The following is a 15,222-nucleotide window of genomic DNA, read 5'->3' as shown; positions in this document are numbered from 1 at the left end:
CTCCCATCTCCTTTTTTCAAGTGAAGATGATGTAGCCCTTAAAGCTTGTCTCTTCCTTGAGATCAGCTGTTTCTTACTCAAATCTGAGGAATGCTTGGAAGCAGAATGGCGAATATCAGCCACCAAAGTAAAAGTCCTCCTCTGATCCAAAGATGGACCTGGAATCTGAACAGGGGTCAAAGTGTATCTGAACACCTGGATGGCACAGGATCTGGTGAAATGAAACCCCATGACTTTCTTTTAACTCTATATTATTTCTTTCAACTGTTATGAAATGACCTAAGAGTCTGTAGTGTGCATGGTGAGAGATATCAAAAGGAACATGAATTTATTTTTAATTTGGGAGTCTTCAATATTTCTCAAGAGGAACATTCACAAGAAATAAAAATTAAATATTTCTTGTTTCGCAGAATGTCTTGAACATGTTGTGAAATACTGGTATGTTGACAACACAGCCAGTGAGTGAATTAAGATATACCCATCATGAAAATTTTGAATAAGTGTTGACATACACTGTGCACTTTCTGTATTTCACACACACTGTGTATTTCAGCTTCATGCCCTTTAGTTCTTTTCTTATTCCTTGTAGACTCCATCTGGATGCTTTCAGTTTAATTGTTGGAAAAGTTCTGTCTCAAGAGAGCACATCCTCCATATAGTATGGTGCCAGTTGCTGTTTCAGGTGGTCTGCACTGTTTTTACTCTTCCCCTCACACTTAAATAACCTACTCCTCCTTTGGCAATGATTAATTCAAACTGTATAAAAGTCTGTTGTCATCTAATGAAATGTGTTAAACAAAACAGCTAATTTTTCAGTTGCCTCAAGCTTCCAGTCAACTGTAAATATTTCTGTCACTTTCAGTAGAACTTTTATAGATACCTCAGCTGTCAGAAAAGATGCAAAATCCCCAGTTCCCTTTGAATAATATGGGAAGAGGTTTTTTTTCAAAAAAAAAAAAAAAAAGAAGAAGAAGAAAAAGAAAGGAAAGTAATAGATATCAGATTCACAGCTCTGGAGACAAAACTCTCTGTAGAAAAAATAGAACATATCCCACAGGGCTTTGCCTAAGTGCCTAGAGAGTGCTAGAGAACAGTTTCCAGAACTGGGCAACTAATTCAGAGCAAATAATTTTTTCAACAAATGTAGTCTCTGTTTCAGCTCCAAGTATAACCATGAGCTTGTCAAACTATCCCCTGATTCTGTTATTCACATTTATACAACAACTTTTTCTTGCAAGATTTTTACTTCAGTTGTGAATAGTTCGCCGAGAATATCTGATTCTTGATATTCCAAATTTGTGCTGTGATGGTTAATTGTGACTGACCAAAAGATACAGTATTGTTTCTGTTTAACTCAGTCAGGAAAAAGCTGAGGCTTTGAACCTCTCAGGGTAAGGGAGCAGTTTTGACACAGATAGGGAACAGGACTAAGGTACTAAATAAAATTTTAAAACTTTTCTAGGAAAGCACAGGGATCTTTGCTAGAAAAAAATAGGCTACTGCGTGATTTATTGGTTGGCTTTATTATCTGGGTGGGATTTTTAAAAGTGCTTATCATTGACCTAAATGTACCCCAATGACTTCATTAGCAGCAGAGGTAGGCTTTGGCTTTTAATAAACTTACCCTGGGTGTAAGTTTAAATTAATTTTTCTCTTCATATAGTCACAAACAATAACTGCAGGCTCATGCATGATCCTACTTGCAAAGGTAATGGCCAAATATTCTTGTCTAGCTTATTTAATTGTCTCAGTGATAGGGTTCTGGGGAAGAGTTTGGGAAGCCTATTCTCTGCTGGGTTGAGCACTGACCTGTCCCACACAAAAGATACCATCTCCATTTGAGCTCAAAGTTCACTTTAATATCTGCAAATATTTGTGGAAAATTTTGTGAGAAATTTGCCCAGCTCAACTAGTTTCCTTTGCAAGAGCCCACCAAATAATTTCAAATAAACTACAAAACAACCCTTAAATATGGTTTTCAGCCACATGTAATATACTGGCTAGTATGTATAACCACAACAGTCATCCACCAAAGGGAACTTCAGAACTGTTCAATTCGAGGATTAAAAGCCCCTCTATAATTGAGAGTTTATGCTGTTTCTCCTTCAGCAAGCTAAAAGTTATGCACACGCTTAAATACCCTGAAGAATCAGGAACTATATGCCAGCAGCCGCAGTTTTATTACTCGCTACTGACCCTACTAAATGTGAATTGCCATCATGAAGGTGAAAATCTCCGTAACCTATCACTAATCCTCTGTGCCATCTGGTGTCCTGACACCTCTGTGGTATTTTTATTAACGTAAAATGATAATCTGTAACATATATTATACAGATCTGTATATACAGATTGCCATATCATAACAACAACTGAGTAATATGTATTTTAAAGCTATTTTTTTCTTAAAGACTAACTCAATCAAAATTATTTTGATTAAAGCATATATTTTGTCTGTTTCTGACATCATTCTATACGATGGGAGGAGAAAATGCCTGAAAGTTGCTTATTTTAAAGTGTATTACAGCATTCACTGATAACTAGGATAAACTCTTACTGTTTCTTGTGCTGAGATTTTACATTAGTAACTCCAGCAGCTGAATTTTAGTTAGTTAATTTTCATTTTGTTACTCCCCTAATTGTGTCAGAATGCTCAAATTTGTATAAGTTATAAAAAGGTGTATGTCACAAAAAAACATGTTCTATACATGTCTTCAATAATAATTTCTTCATTGTCTGAAAATTTCCAAGTTACAGCAAAGCTGCCATTTTATGGAGTGTACAGCTATAAATCATTTTTAAATCATGATGATATTACTCAAAACAGATGTGAAAACATATGTTTGCCACGGTTGTATAAAGTGCTTACTTGTCATACTTAATGAATGTTGATACTTTTATTTAACTACATTCCTTCCTAATCTTTTCTCTAGTAAATATATTTTCCTTCGCTAAAAGCAGTGGCAGTGTTTGAAAAATGAAGCTCACTGTTTATACAAATGATATCTGTAGTATTTACTGAGCAGTTCAACATATATCACCCTCTTCTATTACTGCCACACCCATATGTGCTAAAACTATGATCTCCTACAGAGGTGTGATATGCTGCTCTCAAATATGTTGGTACAAATTACTGTGTAACTTCTAAAATCAGCTAATTTGCAGATGCACAAATTCTGCAGTTCATTTTTCATGTTATGTGGCAATGTGCTGTCTGTGTGCAAGAATCTAACCTTTGGGAATAAAGTTCATGTTAAGGATGAGATACTTTAAGTGAGGAATAATATTGTGACATTTACATAGCACAAGAAAAAGGCCTAGGCTAGAAAGTTTAGGGGCTTTCAAAAGCCAATCATCATGGGGCAACCGTTGGATCACTATAGCTAAAGTAAAATAGAAACCTCCACTCAATGGAGATTTTACCAGGAGCTGTAAAATAAACATGGAGGCCAGTCACCATGCTAGATGTGAATTAAGTTTGTAATTATTTGGATATACAGTATTGCCAACATTCATAATTTTATCCTGAATCTCATGATGTTTAGTATTAGTAAAACAGGAGGGTTTTAATTTTTTTTTAAAGAAGTTTCTAAACCTCATGGTTTCAGAGAACAGCTTGAAAATGTGATCCAAGTGCACCATAAAGGCTGCAAAATGAAAAGGCAAATAGGTTATTTTTATCACCCCTTTTAAAAAAATCTTATAATTTTTGAGCCAAATTCAGGCATTTTGAGGAGGGCCTGATTCAAGATTTTTGATGGGTTGGGTAGACAGTAGTGATCTGGAATTTGTGTTTGCACCAATCTTTAAACAGCAATTTCATCCTAAACATCTTTCAAGCACTTGTATAAGATACATGTGTATATATGTGGCACTCAGTGGGTGAAACAAAGCAACACTACATAAAAATGTAGGACAAGAAATGAAGATTACTATATAAATTGAAACTTCATGGGAAGTTGTCTAGGACATTGGTGTTCATACCCCTGTTCATGCAAAAAGTTACAAGGGATATTAAATCACTACAGAAAGTCTGGATTTGAGTTTAAGTTCTTAAAATGAATTTTATATGGGATTTGGGTTGACTTTTTTGTAGTTCATTAAACTATACAGGATGTGCTCTGCCTTGAGTGACAGACAACTGCTATCAGTCAAATATATGATTTGCATCTTGGAGCCTCATAGGGCATATTGCATTGTTTCACTGAAAAATGACTAAAGATGTGGCAGGAAACCATGCATGCTTCAACAAAATTAAAATCAACCACACTTCCAGGTTCAGACTAAAATACTCATCTACGTAATTACTGAAGTAAAGGCAGGTTTCAGAGTCACAGCCATGTTAGTCTGTATCTGCAAAAAGAACAGGAGTACTTGTGGCACCTTAGAGACTAACACATTTATTTGAGCATAAGCTTTCATGGGCTACAGCCCACTTCATCAGATGCATAGAATGGAACATATAGTGAGGATATATATATATATATATATATATATATACATACAGAGAACATGAAAAGGTGGGAGTTCTTAGTTGGTAGGGGAACTCCTGCTGAGGTGAGTCAGGGGGTGGAGTGGCGCTCCTTCCCTAGACCCCGCCGTGTGGAGCTGGCTTGAGCCCCACTGGCCCATCCAAAACAGAAGTCAAACTACACCTATGCCCAAGGGTTGCTACCCCACCCCACCTCCCGGCCCGGAGCCCTGAGTCCCCCCGTCCTGCTGGGCCCTGGAGTTAAAAAGGCTGAGAACCCCTGGTGTAACTACTATTTAGCTCCTGGTGTTGGTTTGTTCCACACTGCCTACACAAATGCAAACTGTTAGGGGAAACAACAGTGAAGGACTTAAGCATAAGGGCCCAGGGGGCATATGAACTCAAGGTATTCCATGAACTCATTATGAGTTCTCAAATGAACTCAATAGGACCCATCATTGGGTTCCTTGAGAAAGAACTGCAATGATAGAGAAACATCAGAAAATGGGTGAGGAGGAGGAAAGGGCAGTGACAACTAGAGACACAGATCAGTAAAGGAAAGAACATGCATTCTCTTCCCCAGGGGAGAAGAGGTCAGGGGTCTAAAGAACCTCTTCTCCCTGCCTGCCCTGACCCAGCACTGCTCCCAGAAGCGGCCCACAGGCCCCTGCATAAGACTGAAAGCTGCAGAAGCCTCAACGCTTTGTTGACATTAGCAGCAGGGGGACCTTTTGCCAACAATTTCGCCCCCAACTTGAGCAACTGAGTTGACTGGTATGACTTTTTGCAGAAAACAAACATACTGCCTAAAAAGCATTCACAGAAATTAAATTCACATGCACAAGTATTAACACTGAAGGTGCTTCCACACTCACCCAGTAAAGGAACAGAAACAGTACCAAGTAGCTAACCAAATATTTGTAGAGAATTATTCATAATCAATTAATAACATTTAAAAGATTTGCCAAATATTTCTCCAATAATGAATAAGTACAAAGAAATACAGATCTTATTGTTTATACTTCGTGAGCAGAAATACGGCTAAATTCATTGGATACCTTATTCATTACAAATTATGTGTTCAGCTCTATAAATATAACATGTTATGCCACTGGATATATAGAATGTGGGCAATGCAGCTAAAGTGCATTATTAATTTCCTTACACATGCAGTATAAAAAACAATAAATGATTCTACCTTTCTCCTTTTGGAGTTTTTTTAGACTGGTCCCAGTATCTTGATCAATGAGTTCTCCTTCTCTGGTGTTGGTCAGCATAGCTAAAAAAATCAGAGTGCACAGCTCTGTAACACTGCCAGTGAAAAAAAATTGCCAAAATACAGAATGAAAATATTAAATGACATTTTTTTTCTGCCAATATTCTGGCAATTTTGCATTCTTATACAGCGAGTTCTTAAGTGGTGGGCCATTTTTTGTCATCTACTAAATTCCAAATCTTCAACATTTACAGCAAAGTATTAACATAAACAGCAAAAGCAAATTTGCTTAAGTTGATTACACAAAGACACCAGAACAGAAGAAAAATTACCACTGGAATGAGTGCAATTTCCTATAAAATGCTCAAATTAACTAATTACAAAAGTGCTTCACAGAAATCATTTTGGGGAAAAAACATGTTTAATAGATGAGAGGATTTAAAGAATCAGTAATTATCTATAATGCAGCTAGCTTAAGAAAGAAATACAGACAGATAGATGGTTAGCAACCCAAATTGATGGATGACAACTAAAAGACAATCCTTTTTGATGTTGAGAGAGCAATTCTTTACTTACCACCTGGAAAATCAGTGAGACATGTTAAGTTTATGATTTCAGGATGCTTACTTTCTTTGTTCTTATTTGATTAAAACATTACCTTCTCCACAATTAACTGATTATAGAATTTAAAATCACTCCAGATCAGGAGAATTGCTAAGAACTTTATGTTAATTCTTTAGACAGTGTTTAACTGGAAATAGAAAAAGTTAAAAAATATTTATATATCCTTCTAAAACCAGCACAATATGGGGAAACATCACTATTAGACACAGAACAATATTTTGGTTCAGCATAAATTTAGGTGCTGCCTCAAAGATTTTTTTTATTTTGGCAACAATACCGTAGTTAATAATACCTAACACTCCTGGAGCACAGAGGATCTCCAAGTGTATTATTATTAATAATCACTTATATAACAATGGCATCAAAAGGCCACAGTCTGGATCAAGGTCTCATTGTGCTGGGTGCTGTACAAACAGATGAAGAGACATCACCTGCACTTGAGAGTTTTACAAGCATGAATTAATTGTCGACAATATGTAAAACGAGGAAATATTATCCTATTTTGCAAATAAGGAAATTGATATGCACAGGGATTCAGTGATTTGCCCAAGGTCAAACAGGCTGTCTGTGGGAGAGACATGTATGTTATATCATAGGAGGGGCAATATACTGTGACACTGAGTTGATGTGTGCATGATATGTACTCATCTGATTGGTCAGGTTTTCTGCAGTAATGAACAAGTATGAGAAGAACAGGCAGCTTTATATCCTGTGTTCTAATGCTTCTCTAATTTATTTGAATGATAAATGACTGCTTCACAGAGTCAGTTTTAAAACTAATACTGTCAATTTTCCTTTAGTGAAGTATTTTTCACAGCACACTTTTCAAATCCACAGAATAGACGTCTGAGTGAGGGGAGGCTGGGAATAATAAAGTACCAACCAATTCTATCTGGTGTGTTGTCTAGTTGAGATGGAGAGCTGGATACACTACTGCTCTGATGTGAAGAAGCATGACTCCCAGGCCTCTGACTATCTTCCAGAGATGGAGCAGGAGAAGGGCTGTCTTGAATCCTCTCCTTAAAACAAAAAACAAAATAATGGCTGTTAAACGGGGCAGTTTGTTTTCATTTACTTTATGTATGCAGTGTTGTTGTAGTCATGTTAGTTCCAGAATATTAGAGAGACAAGGTGGGTGAGGAAATAACTTTTATTGGAGAGCTTGTCTCTCTCACCAATAGGAGTTAGTTCAATAAAAGATATTGTTTCATCCACCTTGTCTCTTTAATGTACTTAAGTCTTATCTAAAACAGCAAATCTCCTTTTGAAGATAAATTAATTCAGCTTATTTGTGAACTCACATTCAAAGACCCTGTACAGTCTTGCATACATATAATATCTGGGCACCATGTAACCACATCAGTATGACACCCTTATCAGCATGACATAGCAGCTACTGTGCGGCTTGCTTTTTTTTTAAGCTATTCAGTTACTTGGGGTACTTTTTATTTTGTTACATTTTCATTCATATTAATACAAAAATGCATATTCCTCCTCAGTACATTACTATTTTTATCTGTATCTATAAATGATACAGAAGAGTCAAATTTCAAATACAAAATTCAGATTAAACTGGCAATTTCAGATTCATATAAATACAAATACTAAACAACTGCAAATTCATAAAAACAATCATTGGTCTGCCTGAATAACTTTCATTCGTCCCCATTAAAACTATATCAGCCAGATTTCCAAAGCCATGCATGCAAAAGTGCACAACATCTCAGTGTAAAGACAAAATTTCTCTAAAACTCTAAAAACATGCTCTAAAACTCACAGGAGGAATCAAATTGCCTTGAATATTGGTGTGCCACATCAGGAGTTGGGGTTGACTTTCTGATGCAAATTTGTTGTCACCTGGCCAAAGGGTTCCCAAAAGAACCTCCCTCCCCCGCAAAGACCTGCTTTTAATTTTCAAAGGGCTCTAAAATTCACTTGTATCTGGAGATTGTCCTGAAAATAAAGAGTTACGGTAAGACTAATTTAACACTGCGCATTCTGGTTTTTCAGAGGTTTAAGTTTAATAGATCAGAGGATTTGCCAGCTCTAGGCAACATTAACTCTGCATTAACATTTTTTAGAAGTAAATATAAGACTGTGCTTGCAAAACCTAACATATGCATGTGCATGTTTGCATACACAACTTTTAAAATGTGGCTCCCAGTTCAAATATATGTGATACTTTGGGTTGAGAAAAAGGAGTAAAACAAAAAATGGCAAAATTTTCCAAAATTTTACCCATAATTAAATTCTCCCACTTTGTCCACCTGTAATAACAATGTCATATGGATTGTTTTTTTCCTAGAGCTTTCACAATTATAGCTGTAACACACATTTGATCATTTATCCCCTCCCACCTACTCCCACATCCTATAACCAATGAAAATCCACTAAAAAGCACATATTACAGGCTGAGACTGTACTTCTTCTGGGCCTTTTTCTCTGTGGCTCCTTCCATGAGATAGACTGCCTATAACACTTCAAAGGTAGTATTGAAGGGAGAGTCCCTGGCAGTATGGTTGCAATGGAGCGATGCTATGAGGAAGGTGGATAGAATTAGGGAGATCCTGAATTTGTGAACAGTCCTGGTCTCTGGCAGCTCCCCGATATCCCTGTGTTCTGGGAGCTGAATTCTTTGCCTCTTCTGCAAGAAGGACAAATTCCCCACCACTCCACAGTATAATCTGGGGAAGCTCCGAGGATAACTCCGGAGGTTGGGGTAGAGAACATGACAAATCAATAAATACCTTTAGAAGCAGATCTGTAGATTCGAAAAGTCTCTCCTTACTAATGATTAACTTAATAATTTCTGTTCATTATCTACTGCTGTAACTCATTAATACCAATGGCAGTCTGGTTAGTGTGTTAAAAATACTCTGTTACCCATTAAAACCACATCTCCAAAATACACTCAACTTTATATTTAGGGATACATTGTAGCATGATGCACACGGAATTAAAGAGCATCTCCTCTTAACAATAATGGGTGGTGTTTGTCTATTCCAGTCACACCACAGTGAAAATGTAGCCTTGAATGTGTTTTTAATAGGATAGTTATTATACATTAAATAACAACTGAGCTTCAGAATCATGTAACAGATGCATATCTATTACATAGCTGTTAATTCTCAATGGATATGTTTTCACTAATTATCTGTTATTTAATGAACATACAATAACTAATAAACCTAAAGAGAGATTTTTAATTGCAGTAGTCTTAGAATGCTAATTAAAGATGATTATTAAGTTTTAATAGATATGCATCTATTATAGGGATGTCAAACCTCAGTAGCTTTAAGTTTTGAAAAAAATCAACTGTTTTCAGCAAGTAATATCCAACCATTCCAAATCTTACAGCAAATCAGTACAATGTCAAAGCTATTGGCCTATAGGCTTTCCCCCTCTATGCTCTGAAATGCCCTGCAAAGGACTTGGGAATTAGTGGTTGCTAAGGAGCCTTTATGCCCTGGCTTCCTGTCTTGAAATTCCCTCTATTGTGTCACATTAGAAGGTTTCCATCCACCACCCTAGAGGTATCTTTAGTAATCAATGAATTTTACACATACAGGCCTGATCTTGTTGGTTCTCTGTGCATGGACCTTCTATTAAATTTGATCAAGTAGCAGCTTTAGAATTGGGACCCAGGTGAACAAAATTGTGACTTTATCTTTAATTGCTTCCTTTTAAGGCCTACTTGACATCAGTCACAGTCTTGTGTACCTAAAAAGGTCTCTACTGTTGTTTCAACTCAGAATGTTCAAATGATAATTTGCCACAAAAATACGTAATGTACCTATAACAAGCATGTGAACAGCCAAGGAAAGAGTTTGCCAACTGCTCTACAAAAAAGATCTGAACAAACCAAATTACTGGACATTAACACTCAGAAATCACATATACAGCAGTATATGTCATCCTTAAATGAAAATTATTTGAGTAATTCAGAAGTTGATGATTTGGAAAAACAGAGGATTCCAGCCCTCTCTGGAACTGCATTTTCTCATTGTCTGGCCATCATCCTTTCCTTAATCATTTCCAAATGATTCCAGGACTCAAACCAGGTCCTGACCAGGTCAGTTCCCCACTGTTCCATGTATAAGAACCCCAACCCCCCTTCCTCAAGTCCTTTAAAAGGGACTAGGAAAAGGAGGGGGGGGGTTGGATCCCCACTGTACAAGATGTAGGAGCCTGAAACTCCCTTTACTGCTTCAGTATGGGATGGATTCCTTTACATTCTTTTGCAATCCATTTCATCCGATAACTGTATCCCTTCCATAATGAGTACCTGCACTGGACATTTGCCACAAATTTTACATATTAAATTGCAACATTATAATCTAACCTCCTACTCCACAGCACACGGTCCCATGGATCCTGTGGGGAAGGTGGAAAAAAACCCACCCAATCTGGGAGTCAGGGGAAAACTCCTTCCCACCCCCCAACAAAAAGGGCAACTAGTGTAATTCCCCCAGCGGGTTAGGAGGGAACTTGGTCCTTTTGTTCATGGGTGGGTGAGTGAGTGATTGCTGTCAGCCTGATGCAGGTAAAAGAGGGCTTCCCTAGAGCTGCATGGCATATAAATACCACGCCCTTGCTTCTGGCCAGAGGAAGGACAGTGCAGTGACCTTCTCCTGACTTTCCCCAACTGCTTCCTGCTCTTCCCTGTAAACTTTCCCCCTTCTCTATTTCCCCTCTTACCATTGTAAGGAAGCCCTTAAAAGGGCAGTGCCACTTCCAGCTAGTGGGACAAAGAGCCGCCACCCGGCTTCATGAAGGTTGCAACGCCTACATTGTATCCCACTATAAAGCAATCTACTTAAAATAATCTGCCTTAAAACTCATACTATGTTGAATTTACAATGTTCAGGTAGAAATAAATGTGTCAAATAATAATGTCATGCTTAATTACACAGTGAATCATTTTATGAAAGAATTTGTTGATTATGTCATCTAACATCTTACTGCCTACTAGAATTAACATATACTGGGAAGATACAGTTTTCCCTGTAGACAACAGAAGAGCTGGAATTTTCTCTACATCATATGTACTATAAATGAGGATAGAATATTATCACCTGAGCCTGGATATTGGTTGAGAAATGGTCTATTTCTAAGTGTTTGTTTGGAAATGTATGAGTTTCTCCTACCATAATGAATAGCACTATGAACAGTTTCTTCTTTGCAAGTAAACAGATCCATTTTTCAGTCCTGTAATCAGTATGCATCTATTTAGCTACTTAACAGCAATGTGCTCTGGTTCATTAGGCAGCTACTGTTGTGTCTCAGCCTAGTTAAAATTTCACAGCAAGTTAATCTATTTTATTACAAATGAGAACACAAGTGATAATGTCCTCACCATTTTCTAAACACAGGGTTAACAGTATTTGTAACAAATCAAAGAGGGAATTTAAATGGGAAAATTGCAAATCTAAAATCTTAATTTTTTTTACACAATTATGACTTCATTTTATGTCATTTATGAATTTTACAAACCTGTTACTGTTCATATATTTTATTTTTTTCTATTAAAAATAGCTGAAGTTCCACTACAGGCTGCAGTCCAGCCTGCTTCTGCAGTCATTATATTTATAGTATCAGAAGAATACTACTTCTAAAATAATGCCATATTTCCTAAGTTCAATTTGTTTTCACATTTTGCAAAATTCATAAACCATGTTATAATGTACTGAATTAGAGAGATAATTTACAGATTTGGAAATTTGATGAAAGAATTAAAACATGTCTGAAGATCTCATCTATTTATCTATCTGAAATACCTACTTTATATATCTTATATTTCTCTTCTCTTAACAGAGCTGTACCATAAATTCTCAAAAAAGACTTTTGCAGTATTAAATCCTTTTGAAGGACGATATATTTCTGTCTTACTAAAGGACAGCATCTTGCTTTGGCTCAGAAAATGTAGCTACAAAGCTTGACATAGTTACTTTTAGTTATGATTTAGGTTAATGGCACTAAAGTCATCAGCTCTTCCAATTTTCAGGGACATCCTTGCTTTCACCTCAGTATCCCTTTTGCATCCCTTGTGAGGTGCTATTCCATACAAGAAATGTGAAGCACTAACATAACAGTTACATCCACAATAATTGTATTAGAAGTATATATGAACGGCTTACCAATTTTTGACATAATCACCTTAACTTTAATTCCTTATCGCTAATATTTTATAGTATTGATTCTCATCTTATATGTCAAGAATTTTAGAAGAGCTATGCTGTTGGATTTGCCTTTTTATTTTTATTTATTTTCAGTTCCAATGTAGCTTTAATTACTCTTCCAAATGTTAATCTATTAATGAGCTCCTAAAGGATTTAATGGCATTTCATTGCTGACAAGCAGGTTTTGGACATTTGTCTGAATGCTGGATATTTTATTCATACATTTGTCTTGATATTTCATATTTAATTGATGTGCTCCTTCTGTACTCTACAGGGCTCTATAATGGCAAGACAGCTTGGAACATAACAGACTTTGCTAATGAAAATGGGGGCAGGGAAAAATGTGGTGGGCTATTGTTGGTTTTAAGTTCCAGATAAGTATTTGCCACTAATCCGAGAATAAACTTGGAGCTGCTGAACTTATTGGAAGAACCGTAATTCATAGATCCTTGAAGAATAACTTTTTTACTTATTTGTGCACTAGTCCCAATTAGAGTTTCTACAGTATTATACTTGCCTTCCTCAAGGCCAGCTTAACCATCGTTCAGACTCTCAAAACAGTTCAGGAGAAATTCACCCCAAACCTCCACAGTCACCAAGTAAATGGGGTTTGTGTGTCAAACCACATAGAGGGTGAAGTTGCAGAACCCACATGCAGGATATAGGACAGCTCAGAAGCTCATTCTGTGGCTGCTAAATTGCATCAGGACTGAAATAGGGGCAACAAATCCTGCAACCACTTTCCCACCCTCAAATGTCTCTTCAAAAGTGGTATACGCAATGCAGAGATATGAAGGGATGGGGTGGAGATTCAGCTTGGATGCCTGCTCAATAGCTATCCATCTTTTGTACAGATCTGGCAGTTTTTCTACTTCGAAGGCCTACCATTGCCTTTACCCAAAATTAAAATAGGAAATATACAAACACTACTGTTTTAGTTACCAAATAATATAATTATCATTTGATATCAGCTAATATCAGGATTCATATTTCTCTTCCAGTTGGACCTTAATTTAGCATTATGATTATTTTAGTTTCTATTAAAAATGTTTAATACTTGTTCTAAACTTTATGGTCCTAAACTAACGCATTATAGCTGGAGGTAAAGCATAACGTGCATTTCCACATTTACAACACAGATAATAATTCTGGCTCAGCCTAAAGCAGAAATCATGTCAGATCAATGTACGGCTGGACTGCACACCAATCCCTGAGAGAGATGATAGCTCAGGAGAAACCTCTGGACTTGTGTTCCTTGGGTAAGTAGATACCAGGCTCAAAACTCGGAAGACCTTGATATGGGTGAGGGGAATAGGCAAAGAGATCGGCAGACTCAGTATCTCCCCTGGTCTCCAGAGCTAGAGTTGTGAGAAGTGCAATTCATACAAGAACTGGGGATCATATTTTAAATAAGGAAAAAGAATGACTGAGATGTGGCTGGATGCCTGCCAAAGAGTCAGCTGGATCCAACTATCTTCTGCTCCAACTCTTATCTGAAATGAACTCACATACAATATACTTATTCCATGGATAGTGCAGTCATATTTTTAATTGTGTGCACCAAACATTTCAGTAGTAGTCAACTAGTATTTATTTTCCTACTGAATTTAAGAAATCACAAAAAAAAAACCCTCTTCTGTGTTTACTAATTTTTAATACCAGATGTTCACTTGCTAATTCCACCGTCTTGTGACTATTTCCTATCAATTCATTAATTGCCAGCTGCTCAGCCAAACAAACAAACAAAAAAAATCACAGCTAATCAGATGGTATTGGTAAACAGCCAAACAAGAGCTTCCCACTTTGGTATTTCTTAAATTAGTAATCAGAGGGAAAACAATAGCAGCTTTCACCCGTATATTACACAGTTGCCATTAAATTTGTTTATCAGTATTGTCAATGTGCAAAGGTGTAAAACTGACTAATAATGGACTGGCTTTTGTGCAGGTGAATCATCATATATATCCTTGGTCCTTTGAATTCTGCCATGTCCAGTGCTATAACTGAATGAAGAAAGGACACTCCCAGGCCTAATGATGTTATAGCTATATTATAGTTATGTAATAACTATATTAGCTAGTAACTTCAAATGCTAATGGCTGAACCAATGCTAAAAGGATCTGAGCCAGAACTAAAGGCTATGTGTTTGGCCTAACAATATTACCATGCTAACTCTGGGGGGAAAAGCAATTATGTTTGCAACTTATAATGTCTTTTCCACCTTCAGAATCAACGCAAGCATTCACGGGTTCCCCTTTATGTTGGAAACATGCAGTTCCCAGTGTTAATAAACAATACATACTTGATGTTGGGAAAAGGCGTATGAGAGATACAATAGTAGTTTAAATGAAACAAGGCTAAATAAGATTATAGACATCTGAGTATGTCCAAACAGTGCAGTAACCTGCATGGCAATGGATAAAAAGATATATGACTGCACATCCTCTGCTTTCTTGCAATGGACTCAGCTGTTCAAATTAGCCACGAAAAAAGTTATCTCAAATTACTTTCTCTGTTGTATGATCTTTCCCTGACATTCCAGCTAACATTTCATCTACAAGTTGGCAACAATGAATTAATTCTATAAGACGGAAAAGAATAAAAATAAATGTGATCAAAAGTTATAATTTTCATACATTTAGATTTTAAAAGTTGAACTTTATTCTGAAAGTATTTCAAAATGTTGGGTGGGCATAGACAAGAAAAAGTAAACATGTATTAATCCTTAAAATATA

The 15,222-nt window shown here is 36.6% G+C and overlaps 1 protein-coding gene across 5 annotated transcripts in view; it reads right to left on the bottom strand.

Annotated features, from left to right (window-relative positions):
• The window catches only part of DACH2 (dachshund family transcription factor 2), a 487,625-nt gene that overhangs the window by 73,638 nt on the left and 398,765 nt on the right, over positions 1-15,222 (bottom strand). For all 5 annotated transcript variants that reach the window (XM_054038771.1, XM_054038772.1, XM_054038776.1 and 2 more), the window contains 2 exons: positions 7,192-7,327; positions 5,667-5,747 (listed from right to left, as the gene is read on the bottom strand). In XM_054038771.1, coding sequence (XP_053894746.1) covers positions 5,667-5,747; positions 7,192-7,327 — 217 coding nt within the window. The remainder of the gene's footprint in view (positions 1-5,666; positions 5,748-7,191; positions 7,328-15,222) is intronic.

This window comes from Malaclemys terrapin, chromosome 9 (genome assembly GCF_027887155.1).
Source record: "Malaclemys terrapin pileata isolate rMalTer1 chromosome 9, rMalTer1.hap1, whole genome shotgun sequence".
NCBI classification, from domain to species: domain Eukaryota; kingdom Metazoa; phylum Chordata; order Testudines; family Emydidae; genus Malaclemys; species Malaclemys terrapin.
Note: the sequence above shows the minus strand (reverse complement) of the source record. Positions and strands in the feature narration are given on the sequence as shown.